The sequence below is a fragment of the Phyllostomus hastatus genome, unplaced genomic scaffold, assembly GCF_019186645.2.
Source record: "Phyllostomus hastatus isolate PE091 unplaced genomic scaffold, TTU_PhHast_1.1 phas_contig_40, whole genome shotgun sequence".
NCBI classification, from domain to species: Eukaryota; Metazoa; Chordata; class Mammalia; order Chiroptera; family Phyllostomidae; genus Phyllostomus; species Phyllostomus hastatus.
Window position 1 is genome coordinate 89547503 of NW_025333872.1, and position 14171 is coordinate 89561673.

General features: G+C 45.5%; 1 protein-coding gene across 1 annotated transcript in view; it reads left to right on the top strand.

The window, feature by feature from the left end:
* The first annotated feature begins 270 nt into the window (after positions 1 to 270).
* CCDC170 (coiled-coil domain containing 170) overlaps positions 271 to 14171 on the top strand; it is a 53258-nt gene continuing 39357 nt past the window's right edge. Inside the window, exons 1-5 of the mRNA XM_045843640.1 lie at positions 271 to 365; positions 1171 to 1299; positions 2617 to 2873; positions 7378 to 7522; positions 10748 to 10933. Coding sequence (XP_045699596.1) covers positions 324 to 365; positions 1171 to 1299; positions 2617 to 2873; positions 7378 to 7522; positions 10748 to 10933 — 759 coding nt within the window. The 5' untranslated portion in view covers positions 271 to 323. The remainder of the gene's footprint in view (positions 366 to 1170; positions 1300 to 2616; positions 2874 to 7377; positions 7523 to 10747; positions 10934 to 14171) is intronic.

A 14171-nucleotide genomic window follows, 5' to 3' on the forward strand; every position in this document is an offset into this window, starting at 1 on the left:
AGGAGTACTCACCTACCATCTGCTTGGATATGTTATGATTGGCAAACACTGGCTATTTGCTCAGTGCACTGAAGGTTTTGTTTGGCGTTTTGTGGACTGAAACCCTCTAGCCATGACGACGCTTGCTGAAAAGTTAAGGGCTTTAGAATGACTTTTGCCTTCGTGTGTATTTCCAAACAGTAGTCGTTGGCAGTTGAGTGGCTGGGCAGTCCTAAGCAGGTTTTACTGGCGTGTGTCCCTGGAGGCCACTTAGATATAATTCCAGGAAACCTTCCTGTAATGGACCCTTTTCCTATTCCTTCAGAAATGAGTGGCTTTCTTGTATGCCTTCCTCAAAGACCACAGGCCCTGGGAGCTCTATAGAGGTGGGTGTAAGTATGTGTTCGAGCTGAAGGAAGAGGTGTTACCGTGTTAAGACAGAAACAGAACCCGAGGTTGGAGGCCGCGACCCAAGGGCCAAACCCATCAAATATGCTCTGCAGATGTGTTTATTTGGGTCAAACGGTGTTTCTTTTTCAGTTGCCAAGCTGCAAAAACCGGGAATTTTTATTTCAAAGAGTCTGGATATATCACTTGTCTTGAAAAAAATGGGAATAGTTTGGCCAGGCTGGGATCCACATTTCTGCACTGGCAGCTGTCGGTAGAGTGGAAGACTGTCCCCTTCTTGGGGGCGTTGGGGCAAGGGCGCCTCAGGCACCAGGACGTCTCTGGTCTCTGGCACTCACTCGGGCCCTCATGACCCGGAGAGAGGCTGTGAGGTTGAGAATACCTGGCGTAGCAAGTAGTTGCGAAGGAGGTGGCCCCCTAGTTTCTTGTGATGTCCCACTGTGTCTCTTCGGACTGTCCCTTGTTGACTAAAGGTTCTGCTCAGAGCTCAGATAGCATTTGAGTGGGGGGTGGGGGGGGAAGAAAACCTCAACACTGACAAAGGCCAGTTCTTAAATGCCATCCTGGGGGAGTCCATCGTTGATTCCTGGGCTGCATCCTGCCTCCCTTAGCGTTTTGAGAATGAGAATAAAGTGATCTGAACAAAAACACTTCTCTGGGGGGTGTTTTCAACACATTCGGGCTACAAAGAATGCGTCTGTATTTAATCTGGCTCTGCACAGCTGCACAGAGAAGATTGTTTTCACTCTTCTTTGTATTTTGTCTTTTGGGGAACCCTATCAGGAAATTTATGATCATCTTTTGGAAGCCCCGGTCACTCGGGAGCAATTAAACCACTATCGGAATGTAGCAGAAAACGCCCGCAGCGAACTTGCAGCAACTTTGGTCAAATTTGAATGTGCTCAATCTGAGGTAAGATTATGTATCTTCATAACTCAGAAAGGGAACGTTTTAGCTTCTTGTAAAGTAGAACACAGAAGCGGTTACAAACAGAACACAGATTTAGACCTCTGCACAGTTTATACTTACTTTCTTACTGTGTGCCTTCCTCCTGGTTGTAGAGAATTCCTGAAAGTTTGTGCACTTGCCACGCTGCACAGAGAGGCAATGTGGGCTGGATTCTAGATTTCTGAGAAGTTCCACAGCCTTGAGAGACCTGGGGGCACCTGAGCACCTTGGGTCCAAGCTGCCTGGGCTTTGGAGGACTTTGAGCAGCTCTCGGAATATGTTCTTTTACCGTGGATTGCTTACAGTTTGGGGCTCATAGGATGGAGTTCTTGTGATAGTTCCGATTGGCTGGGGGAAATTCTAGGAAGATGCCTGGAATCCATCTGCCCCCAGGGCTGGAGCAGGGCTATTGTGGAAGGTCTGAGGGAGTCTCTTCAGACCCATTCTGTTCTCAGCCGGGCGGCCCCGTGCGGTCCAGGCTTATCTGTGGGTAATTGTCGGTTTCACGGGCTTCCGGGACCTCACCGAAAGAAAGACGAGTTGATAATGCGTGTGGGAGACAGACGGATAGAATAAATGTGTGATGCACGCTCACAGTTCCAAAGAAGTACATGCGTTCACCAAGGGTTCTTACAGGGTGGACTTGATCTCTCAGTAGGGCACATACATCATTCAGCAATTTTGATGCTGCAGAATTCATAAAAGTTAAAATGTTTCCTTTGCATACATCCTATAACGACTTTCTTTTTCTCCCATATTTTCCCGAGCAATCTGAGTATTATTTTTCTTTATCACCCACAATGAAGGTTTAGAAGACATGTGGGAGAAACACAGTGATATATTGAATAGCCTATATTTACTTAGGAAACAGTTGTGGCCATGAAATTACAAATAGTTTGTAGGTTCTTTGTTTCATTTCAGCAGCGATAGCAGCAATATACGGATTTAGAAAATGGGTTGCTGTTGCAAAATATTTTATTGCCTTTTGCAAAATACAACACCACAAATGTCTCCTGAGTGAGACTAAATTACTACAAGACATTGCTCAATTGGTTTGGGGGAAAAAAAAATCAGAACAAAACAGAACACGAAGTCCATTATTTAGGGCATAATTTCCCATCTGGTAATACAGCTACAAGTATGAAAGGGAAAAAAAAGTGCATTATTAAGTCATGAATTAAAGAGTGAAATTTTAAATTACGATTTGGGGTTCCTTGAAGGTACTTCAAACTTATGCCGCTGAAATCTTTTTTTGTCTTTTTTATTTCTTTTCCATGTTAGCTTCGAGAACTCCAATCCAAAATGTTTTCTAAAGAAGTTTCCTGTCAAGAACTGAAAGCTGAAATGGAGAAGTACAAAGAGAACAATGCCAGAAAGGCATCTCTCCTTGCCTCTTTGAGAGACAGAGTTCAGGAGCTGGAGGAAGAATTAGCCGTGCTCTCCGCGTCTAAAACCAGGACAGAGATCACAGCCCACGCCGCCGTCAAGGAGAACCAGGAGTTAAAGAAGAAGGTTGTAGAACTAGATGAGAAATTACAGTAAGGGTGTTTCAGTGTATTTCTTAGTTGAGTCCTTGTTAAAATACCACCAACTGGTAGCAGGATGCGCCTTTAGAAGTTCTGGATTTTTCATTGACACTTGATTTGAACAAAAAAAAATTATTGACCTCAGATATGTGTGGAGTCTTGAAATTTGTCCCCAAATTCATTTCTAAATGTCACCAAGAGTCTTAGAAAACACGGCAACATCCTAAGCATTTTCTGTGCTATTGATTACGGCTGCAAATGCTAATATATACAAATTTGGAAGATTTCTTCTAAGCAGAGGTTTGATCAGAGGTGGAGGTGGGGGAGTCCACAGAAGGAGGCATTGATTCAGAAGCTACGTGTAAAAGTACCCGGAAGCCCAGACCACCCCAAACACACCTCACTGGGTTTCATTGCCAGTTTATGTAGAGTGCTCATGGATCTGGGTTTTCCACACTCGGCTCTGGCAAAATGGGATTATAGCAACACAATTTTGCTGACTATAATGCACACTTTCTTGCCCAAATTTTTGAGGGAAGACTAAGGGTGCGCATTATACATAGCAAAATATGGTGGTGGTTCTTAAAATATACTTTTGAAGTTCTAGATGTAATAACTTTATTAATAAAATACTTGGTATGAATTCGGCTTATTCCAGCTTGGAAAAAAATCCAACACTTGCAGTTCCTGTCCCGTTTCTCCTTGCCTTTACAGCAAAACTCCTTAAAAGGTTTGTACATATTCACCTGTCCAACTTTTCTCCTCCTCTCTTGAATCTGCTGCTCTGAATCTGCTCACTTAGCTGACCAGTGACCACACGTTGCAAATGAAATGATTTCGTCTTCGTTTCACTGGACCTGCCGGTGCATTGGTCGCAGCTGGTTTCTCCCCAAAGCTCTGTCCTCTGGCTTCTAGGGCCCTGCACAGGCCTGCTCCCTCCCTTCCCTTTCCAGCTGCGTAGTCACGGTCTGTTTTGCTTTTTCCCTCTTATCTCCTTGACTTCCAAACATTGGAGTGCCCCAGGGCTCAGTCCAAGAATCTCTTTTGTTTTCTATGTCCACCCTCTTGGTGATCTCATCTAGTCTCATGACTTGAAGAATGATCTAAATGCTAGTGACTCCCACATTTCTCCGTCTAGCCTAGATCTCCTCCCAGAATTCACAACCCACATATTTTTTAAAATGTATCTTATTGATGATACTATTACGGTTGTCCCACTTTCCCTCTTTTATTCCCTTCCACCTTGTTCCCTACCCTGCCCCCCCCCCCCGCATCCCTCCCCCACTCTAGTTCATGTCCATGGGTCATACATATAAGCTCTTTGGCTTCTACATTTCCTATACTATTCTTAACCTTCCCCTGTCTGTTTTCTACCTACCATTTATGCTTCTTATTCCCTGTACCTTTTCCCCACTTCCCCCTCACCCCCCTCCCCTTCTGATAACCCTCCATGTGATCTCCATTTCTGTTATTCTGTTCCTGTTCTAGTTGTTTGCTTAGTTCATTTTTGTTTTGGGTTTTTTTTTTAAGACTCGGTTGTTGATGATTGTGAGTCTTTTGTCATTTTACTGTTCATATTCTTGATCATCTTTTTCTTAGATAAGTCCCTTTAATGTTTTATATAATAAGGGCTGGTTGATGATGAGCCCCTTCAACTTGACCTTATCTAGGAAGCAGTTTATCTGCCCTTCCATTCTAAATATAGCTTTGCTGGGTAATCTTGGATGTAGGTCCGTGCCTTTCATGACTTCCAATACTTCTTTCCAGCTCCTTCTTGCCTGCAAGATTTCTTTTGAGAAATCAGCTGACAGTCCTATGGGAACTCCTTAGGTAACTGTCTCCTTTTCTCTTGCTGATTTTAAGAAATGAGCTGATAGTCTAATAGGAACTCCTTTATAGGTAACTGTCTCCTTTTTGCTTGCTGCTTTTAAGATTCTTTCCTTATCTTTAATCTTCACTAATGTAATTATGATGTGCCAGGGTGTGTGCTTCCTTGAAGACCCACATGTTTTACTACCTACTGGACATCTCTACATGGGTGTGCAATAGGCATCTCAAAGTTCACGTGTCCAGCACTGAGCTCCTGGTGTTTCCACAAAATCCTCCTACACCCTTTCTCATCTCATTTAATGATAACTTTTTCATTCTGCTAGTGGATCAAGTCAGAAATCTTGGATCATTATTGGCTGTCTCTCTCTTTCACACTCCATGTCTGATCCTTCAGGAAATCCTATCATCTACCTCTGCCTTCAAAATATCTAACTTTTGACAACATCCCATGGACACCTTCCTTGCCATTAACCTGACCCAAGCAACTACCATCTTTCGCCTGGATGGTTACACCAGCCTCCCAGGTAGTTTTCTAGCCTCTGCCTGTGCCCCGTGGAGCCGGAACGATCCTGTTAAGACACAGACTACATTCTTTCAGTCCTCTGCTCAGAGCCCCAAAATGACTTCTTTTCTCACTCAGGGTAAAGACAGTGTTTTCTAAGACCCCACAGGCTCATCCTGACCTCATGTTGCTTCCATTCTCTCCCTTATGCTTCCCAGTCCGGCTGTCAGACTTCTTCTCTGGCCCTGGAGCACACCGGGTGTGGTCCTGCCCCAGGACGCTTGCACTTGCCGATCCCTCTTCCTAGACAGCTCTTCCCTCCAGGGATTGCGTAGCTGCCTCTCTGCTGCCTTTGGGTCTTCACTCCAAAGTCGCCTCCTTGGTGAGGGCTTTGCGAGTGACCAGGTCTAAAATGTTACCCTACTCCCCCCAGATATATCTTACTGCTGCTTAATTTTTGTCTCCAGCCCTTTTACAATGTACTATACATTCTATCCACATTAATATTTTGGTTATTGTTTGTCTTCCCAACTAGACCAGAAGCTCCATGACGACAAAGGTATTTGTTTGTTTTGTTGACTACTGTATCTTTAGCACCTTTAGTAGATCTTGATGCATAGTAAGTGCCCAATAATTATTTATTAAATAAATGAGTAATACAAATGATGTATGCTCATTATAACAGTTTTTAAAATATAGAAAGATTCCAAAGAGAAAGTTAAAATCAAAATCTTATGATTCCCAAAAGGCTGTAGTTAACATTTGTTGAACAGATTTTCAGACAGATGTACATAAATGGCATCACATAATGATCAATTTTTATTGGATAATATTGTCACTCTTTTAGAAAGTCATTCCTTATATCATGTTTTATGGCCATGGGATTCCATTGCCTGAAATGTCATAATTTACTTAACCAGTTTTCTCTGCCATTTTCTGTAGCTGTTTAGATTAGTTCCTCTCAAAAAATTATTCATATTTTCACCTGTTGGTGATTATGTCCTTAGGATAGACTCCTGGAACTCTATTGGCTGAAAGTGAAATGCAAATAGAAGTGGAAGAGTTTAGAAACCCTTGGACTAGAGAAATAAGATGGGAATCTCGGGGTTAGTGTATGGACTCTTCCATAGAAATCAATCAGAGCCATAGCATTAAGTGTACCTTTTATGAGTCAGCGAGACTGAATAAATATTACCTTTCCCATGCTGAAAACAAGAGCCTAGAGATATATTGATGTTGGTCTTTTATTGTTACATATTTTTCTAAGTAGAAATATGATATGCTTTTGAGTCTATGCAATTACATGCTTTGTTAATCTTTGAATAGCAGGCAAGAATATGCAGTAAACACTCAACATGGCAAAAAGGTAAAGCGATAATCATGTGTATTATCTCGAGTACTGAAAATGATACCAAATTACTGAAATGATTCTAATTTGCCTTTAAAATATGCCTATTTTTTGATGATCTCTTAGTGTCCAGTGATGAAAGCATGAGAGACAGGCCGTGCTAGCTCAGCAAACTGACCAGAGATTTGAAGTCCAGTAAATATTTGCAGCAGAGCGTAAATGGACCGATTTTCCTTGACTGGCCCCTTCCTCTATGCGTTAAGGACTCTGGTGTGTGGGAACTAATAGTGACCTTTGCTGGTGATGGAGCACCTCTCTCTTCTGGAGAGCGGGAACACCACTTGCTTCAGATGTATTTTTTTATTACGGTTATCCTTGGCCATGAACTAGAGAATGCCCTAAATAGCCCTTGCAGATCATTGAAAATATAATAAGCGTGGTCTCCTAGCACCGATGTAGCAGCACTCTCCTCCTTCCCTGAGAGGCCCCAAGAGACCCGTGGTGTGCGGAGCCGAGCCGTGTGTGAACTAGAGGCCTCTGTGCCCCTTGTGCAGATCCCAGGAGGTTGGGGACAGCAGAGAGAATCTGTCTCCCTCGCTGTTACGGGATCTAAGATGCCATGAAGATTTCCCTACATGTCTGCAAAGTGTGCCTGCCTAGAATTGCTTCCATTTTTCTCCTTCCTTTACAGGATTTGCATGACAATAATGAGCTCTGTGTTTGGGGGACCGCATCCCCTTCCCAGCAGTGGTTTCCCACGGACAGCTTACACTCTGGACTTTGTTTGATGACTGTTACGGTGCTAAAACTTGATGTGTTTGTTATTTGCCCGATAGAAAGTGTTTCAAAGAAAATGAGGAGAACAAGAATCAAGTCTCAAAGAGCTGCAGAGAACATGAGGAATTTCTAGCTCAACTTCGTGACTGCTTAGGTCCAGACAAGAAGAATGAAGAGATGTCAGCTGGAGATTTAATTGCCAAGGTGACTGCGTGCATATTAAACAGACTGTAACTGAGGGGCCTTTTGACATGCGCTGTGAAAAGGAGAGCTGTGGTGGCTGAGTCGGGGGGGGGGGGGGGGCAGTGTCCAGGGAACAGGGCATGGCCCAAATGTAGCACAAGGGGACAAAGCATGTCACCTCTCTGAGCCTCAATGCCAAGATCCTTTCTAGCATTATTCGGGATTAATTCTTCTCCTGAAAGGATTAATGGTTTTTGCCTAAAATATATTTAGTTTGTCACATACAATTAATTATTTATTTTAATAGTATACTGAAGGAAGAATTCTTGTTTGTTTGTTTTGAGTGAAGACAGAAACACACACGTACAATCAAATTCAGAAACAGTTGTGTGTCATTTTTGGAATACTTGTTGAGTATAAGTTTAAGATTAGTTCTAAAGCATAAAGCTTTAGAACTAATAGCCCCAGAATGAAAATCCTGAATAAAAATCCAGAATAAAAATAGCCCCTTACATAAAGCCCCAGAATACAAAGCCTGCTTTGGTGGTAAGTTGCCGTCAAGGTGGAAGTTAATTGTATCGACTGTGGTGAGTGACTAGGGCCCCGGGGGGTATCCGACCTCTCCCCGTATCTTTGCTCCTTTTTGTCTAGCCCTTTCATTTCCTTGCTTCCTGACAGATTCCCATGCAGCCATTCCCTTTTTTAGAAAAGATTTTATTTATTGATTTATTTTTAGAGAGAGGGAAAGGGGAGGGAGAAAGAGAGAGAGAGAGAGAAACACTGATGAGAGAGAGAAACATGGATCGGTTGCCTCTCACAAGTGCCCCAACTGGGGACAGAGCCCACAACCCAGGCATGGGCCCCGACTGGGAACTGAACTGGCGACCTTTTTCTTTGTGGGACGATGTGCAACCAACTGAGCCATGCTGGTCAGGGCGGTCAGCCATTCTTAAAGGCCACCTCTCAGTTGTGTATTAATCCGCGTCCCATGAGTCTCTGAAAGCTGGAAGTGTCCCACTTCACTCACGGGTGGCTGAGGCCAAGAGTCAGCCTGGTACCCTGGAGGGCAGGATGCATCTCCCCCTCCTCCCTGCTGCTAACCCGTGCCCAGCCACCTGGCTGTAAAAGTGCACCTGGGACTCTTTAAAGCCAAGTGGTGGGATAAAGACAAGAGAATCACAACACCCCTTCCCACATCAGAGACGCCCTCCAGGTTCTAATCATGCCTGCTCATTGTCTCTCTTTCTAATGCTTTGACAGTGGGGCCTGGCTGACCTGGGGGAGACCGCCACCCCCAGCACTAGCCAATTCCTAGTACATGACTCACTGGGGAGCACAGGCCAACCTGCCCTTCCCCGCAAGCTACTTCTAGTCACATCCCCGTGCCAGGTGCCAGACAGCCCAGGTCGGCCCCTGCGCTCCAGGGCCTGCAAAATCCTTCAGACCTGCCCATCCCGAGCTTGCTTCTCCTTCCACATCCAGGTTTCCCCCTGGCCCCCTCTGCCTCCTGTCTGCCCCTGGCCCTCCCCACATGCCCCTCAGGTGAGCCTGTTGTGCCCTCCCCTGGGGAACTGATCTGTTGGCCTCGCCCTACCTGAATCACAATGTAACCTATAGTTTAAACTGGACACCAGGACCCTGGAGCTTCAGCATCCCAGTCACCTGAGCAGGCGCCTATTTTTTTTTTTTTTTTTCAAATCACTACCCAAAGCAAGAAGGCTGCTGCCTTCATCAATACTCATGAGGTGTTCCCTTGAGAAGCGGGGCGAAACTGCCCCTTCAGTTTCAAAGCCATTCCCTCACTGTTCCAGCCTTCGAAACCACGGGTGCGCACACGGTCCCCGGAACCCTGGTGGAAAAGGAGGCGTTTCCAGGAACTCAGCTGACAGTCATTCATTTCCCAAATATTACCCGCCTGCCCTGTGCCAGACACTGCTCTGGGGGCTGGGGATCCAGCAGCGAATGTGACAAGGCTAAGTCTGCGCCTTCCTAGAGCTTTTGTGACTGTGGCGTCAAGATGGCGAGGAAATACACAGCCGCTATCATCCCACTTAGGAAAAGGTGCAGCGGAGGGAGGGAAACGAGTCAGGACGGGGACTAGTGGGTGAGGCAGGGGAGAGGCGCGGGATGCTCATTTAGGAAGACTGGCTCAGGAGTGCGTGCCCCTCTGGGGTGGGGCCTTTTGAAGGATGTTGGGGGTGAGCATGCGGGTATTTGGAGATGTGTTCAAGACAGAGGGCAGCCTTGGTTGGGAGCAGGGCCCCATATTAGCAAATTGCTGAGGCTAAAGATCTGTCCCTTCCCCAGAGAGTCCTATCCCACCCCCTGGGGTGGCTACCTGGAGGTCAGGTCTCCCTACAGGCACCCGTGTGGCCTTGTAGAGTGAGCTGTCTTCAGGGCTGGTTCCCTGAGGCCAAGGAGCCTGTCTAGTTTTCTTTAGCCCCTTTATAAACCTCACAAACCTCACTGATGCTCGCAGTTAACTCAGATGCACGACACCGAGGGCGAGGAGCCTTGCCCGTCCCAATGATGACCACTGTTTGAAGGCACGGTTCAGGACTGTGCCAGGCTTGTATCAGTTAGGAGGGCTTTCTCTTTTTGAGAGTCCTGCTTTTGGGCCCTGGCTGGCGTAGCTCAGTGGATTGAGCGCGGGCTGCGAACCGAAGTGTCGCAGGTTCGACTGCCAGTCAGGGCACATGCCTGGGTTGCAGGCCACAGCCCCCAGCAACCGCACATTGATGTTTCTCTCTCTCTCTCTCTCTCTCTCTCTCTCTCTCTCTCTCCCCCCCCCTCCATTCCCTCTCTAAAAATAAATAAATAAAATCTTAAAAAAAAAGAGAGTCCTACTTTCTTTTCTACTTCTCTCCGGTGCCCAGTGGCACCTTGCATGCTGTGGGTGCCAGTGTGCGAGGGCGGCTGTGACGTAGAACGTCACCTTCCCTGACTGTTTAGGAGCCAGGGTGCTTGTCCTGTGGGGAAGCCTTTAGCTGAACTCTCAACGTTGTTACCTTGCAGCCACCTTTTGATGAATTTTAGTTTCACCACTGGGTCTGCCCATAACGACCGAGTTCAGGGGCTACTTTGAAAATGCGGTCTTCTGAGTGGGGGCAGGGGAGGGTCGAGCCGCCACCGTTTTCATATGATAATGCGGTGGGGTGGGGTGGGGTGGGGTGGGGTCAGAGGCTTAGAAAAAGCGGTGTGAAGTTGTTAATTAGCACAGGCCGGCTGTAATTGCTCTGTCTTCAGCTCAGGGCGCTGTGCAGGGAAAATGCCCTCGGGCAAGGACGAATTGCCGCTCTTGAAGAGACCGTGAACGTCCATGAGATGGAGGCAAAGGCCAGCCGAGAGACGATCCTGAGGCTGGTTTCCGAAGTGGACCGAGAGCGGGAAAACGCCGCCTCCTGCGCCGAGGAGAAAGACCAGCTGAGCCAGGTACCGTGTGTGAGGTGTGCGTGCGCATCTGGGATCGCGTTTATGAAGCAGAAATTGAAGCCGGACGTAGGTGAGCACACCTGCTCGACAGCCCACGGTGGGTGTCCGAGGCTGCTCTCAGCGGGGGCCGGGCCGCAGGAGCCTCGGGGCCTGAACAGGCCATTCGATACATAGTTAGCAAGTCAGAGGAAAAGGAAACGCGAGGCGCTGGCAAGTACAGAGTTGGAGAACAGGTCTTATTTCAAACGATGCAGATTTTTAAAATGTAAAAATTTAGTTTTTTGGACAAGATACAAAATTCTAAATGGACACAGTGCTATATGGTGAAAAAAATCTCGGTCCCTCCAGCCACCAAGTTGTCCTCAGAGGCAACCTCTGTGAACAATTTCTTATATACCTTTCTAGAAATATTCCATACACATACATGCATGTACTAACTCTTCTTATTTATTTTAAACAAGGGCCACATACTCGGCACACCCTTATTTTTCTCTTTATTTTAAAATGGTAATGTACTACATGCTGTCATAAACCAAGGCGCTAAGGATAATCTTATTTTTTATGTGTGAGAAAGTGAGACAAAATCCTAGAAGCAGACGCGCTGGGTCAAAGAATATGGGTATTGTAATTTTGAGACATAACACCCAAGGAAGTGGACTCTCAATTCTAAACTTTTATTTTTCCAGTGAGTTGCTTGATCTTTTCAAATTCACTAGAACCTGTTTTAAGCATGAAAATTAATACCGTATGTCTTCTAACACTATATAATCCTTTAATTCTGTTTTTAAAACTTTATGACAAAGAAACCAATTCTGGGATGTATAGCAATGATCAATTTCCAAAAGCAAAAGCGAGCTAGTGCAGGCCGTGGCTAAAATACAGAGGAGATGGTTAAATCGTGAAGAAGATGGAACTTTTAAGTCAGGGAATGAGTAATGCTGGACAAGAGAGGCTCCCTGAGGGGCCACAGTCCACTGGCGTCCCCCAGGCTGAGGGGGCTCTGGATTTGTGGGATGCAGCACAGGGGGCCGTCTCTGTGGGGTCTGCTCTGGTGCGTTCCACGTCTGCGGTGACCGTGGCCACGCTGGGCGAGATGGGATAGGAGGTCAGAGTGTGAAATGGTCCACAGTGATGATTATTTTTATCCCCTGCCCCTCCCAGTTCCCTGCATCAAAAATCCCTTCTTACCAGTAATGCGTTTGCTTTGTGAAAAGAACAAAGGTTTTTATCATTGTTACCAAGGAATGTGAGTCATTTCCAAACCCTTGTGTCAGTCAGCTTGGGTCGCCATACCAAATACCATGGACCGTGTGGCTTCAGCGACGCATGTTTATTTCTCAGAGTTCTGGAGGCTGGAAGTGCAAGATCAAGGTTCCTGGTGAGAGTTGCCTTCTCACCGTGGGCTCCCATGGCAGAGAGTAAGAAAGGTCTCTGGCGTCTCTTCTTACAAGGGCACGAATCTCATCGTGAGAACACCACCCTCATGATGCCATCCAAACCTGTTACCTCCCAAGAGCCCCATATCCAGACACCATCACACTGGGCATTAGGGCTCCGACACGTGGATTTCAGGGGGACACAGTTCAGGCCACAGCAATTTTCCGTCACTTTACTCCAACATTTTCTCGTGAAAAAAGTAAAATATATAGACAGAGTAAAGGAATGCAGTGAACACCCATCCACCAAGATGCAACAGTTGTTAGCATTTTGATTTATTTGTTTTACCACTCTGCACACACGTGCATGCGTATTTGGAGAGCCACTGGGAAATAGGTCGCAGATAGTGCATGTGTCTGGCTATTTCAGCATGTTTATCCTAAGAGTAAGGACATTACCCTACATAGCAACAATACTATTGTCACATCTTGAAATTAACAATAATACCATGACATCATCTGTGATGCTTTTCGAGCTCACAAGGTTTTTGTCCTCTTTTTTTTTTTTCCCCCAGAGGTGGAATTTGATTCCCCTGCCTTCATCTGTGGGCTGGACTAAGGGACTCACTTCTAGTGCATAGAACATGTCACAAGTGATGAGATGTCACTTTTGAGATTGGGTTATAAAAAGCCTGTGGCTTCTGTCTTAGATGCACTCTTTCGATTTCTCTTGAGTCATTGCTCTTGCCGGAAGCCAACTGCCATGTGGTGAGGCCGCTCCAGCAGCCTGTTGACGGACCACATGGCCCGTCAGCTCCCACGGGAGTGAGCATGGAGGTGAATTCTCCTTCGGTTGAGTCTTGAGATGACTGTAGGCCTGGTCAACAGCGCCACTGTAACCTTATGAGAAGCCTTGAGTCAGAAACACCCACTGAATGAGGGCCACATCCCTGACCTGTGGGAACTGCGAGATGATAGAAATTCACTGTGCTACACCACTGAGTTAGGGGTAATTCGTTACACAGCAATAAATAACCAATAATTGTCTAAGAGTCCACATTCAGATTTCATCACCGGCTGCAAGAATGTCTCCTTTAGCTGTTTTCTTCCCCAAACTGGAATCCAGTCTAGGTTCATTCATTGGCATTTTTTGGTTATTTTTAGCCTTTTATAGTTTTGTTTTTGTTTTTAAATAGCATTGACTTCTTGGAGAGAAATGGTCTGATTGTATCTTGATGATGTTGTTTAACTTGTTTATACCTCATACACTTAAAGTTGCAGCTATAGGCTGGATTGGAACCTTTTTGGTAAGAACATTTCAATGGTCAAGTTGTATACTTGTATCAGTACTTCTTGTTTTATCACATTGGAGGCAAATAATGTTAGAATGTCCACTGTTGCTGACACCGATTGCCCCTCTCTTTAGTGTAAAGGCATACTTTCTCTTCTGCTTTCACGTACGTATCTGTGAGGCAATAATTGGCGGGTTATTTTGCTTCCCCATCGATTTTCCCTAATGATGTTATCGTCCATCGGTTGCTGCCTGGATTAACTTGCATCAAGGTTTGGTGGAAAAGCAGTGATGTTTTAATTTTACTGTTCTACTTATTAGATGGCATTCTTCTGTAAAGAAAAGGATTTTATATTTTTCTTTCATTTTCTTTTCAATTCTATGGACACATGGATTTTTATTTATTTACTGTGTTAAAACCAATTATTCTGTTTTCTGGTTCTGGTGCTCCAAAGCCATCAGATTTTCCCAGTAGGAGCCACACCAGGATGGTCTTGAGACCCTGTGACCTGGCTCCTTCCTTCTCTCATCGCTTCCTTGCTTTCCGACAGAAGATCTCTCAGGCTCACTG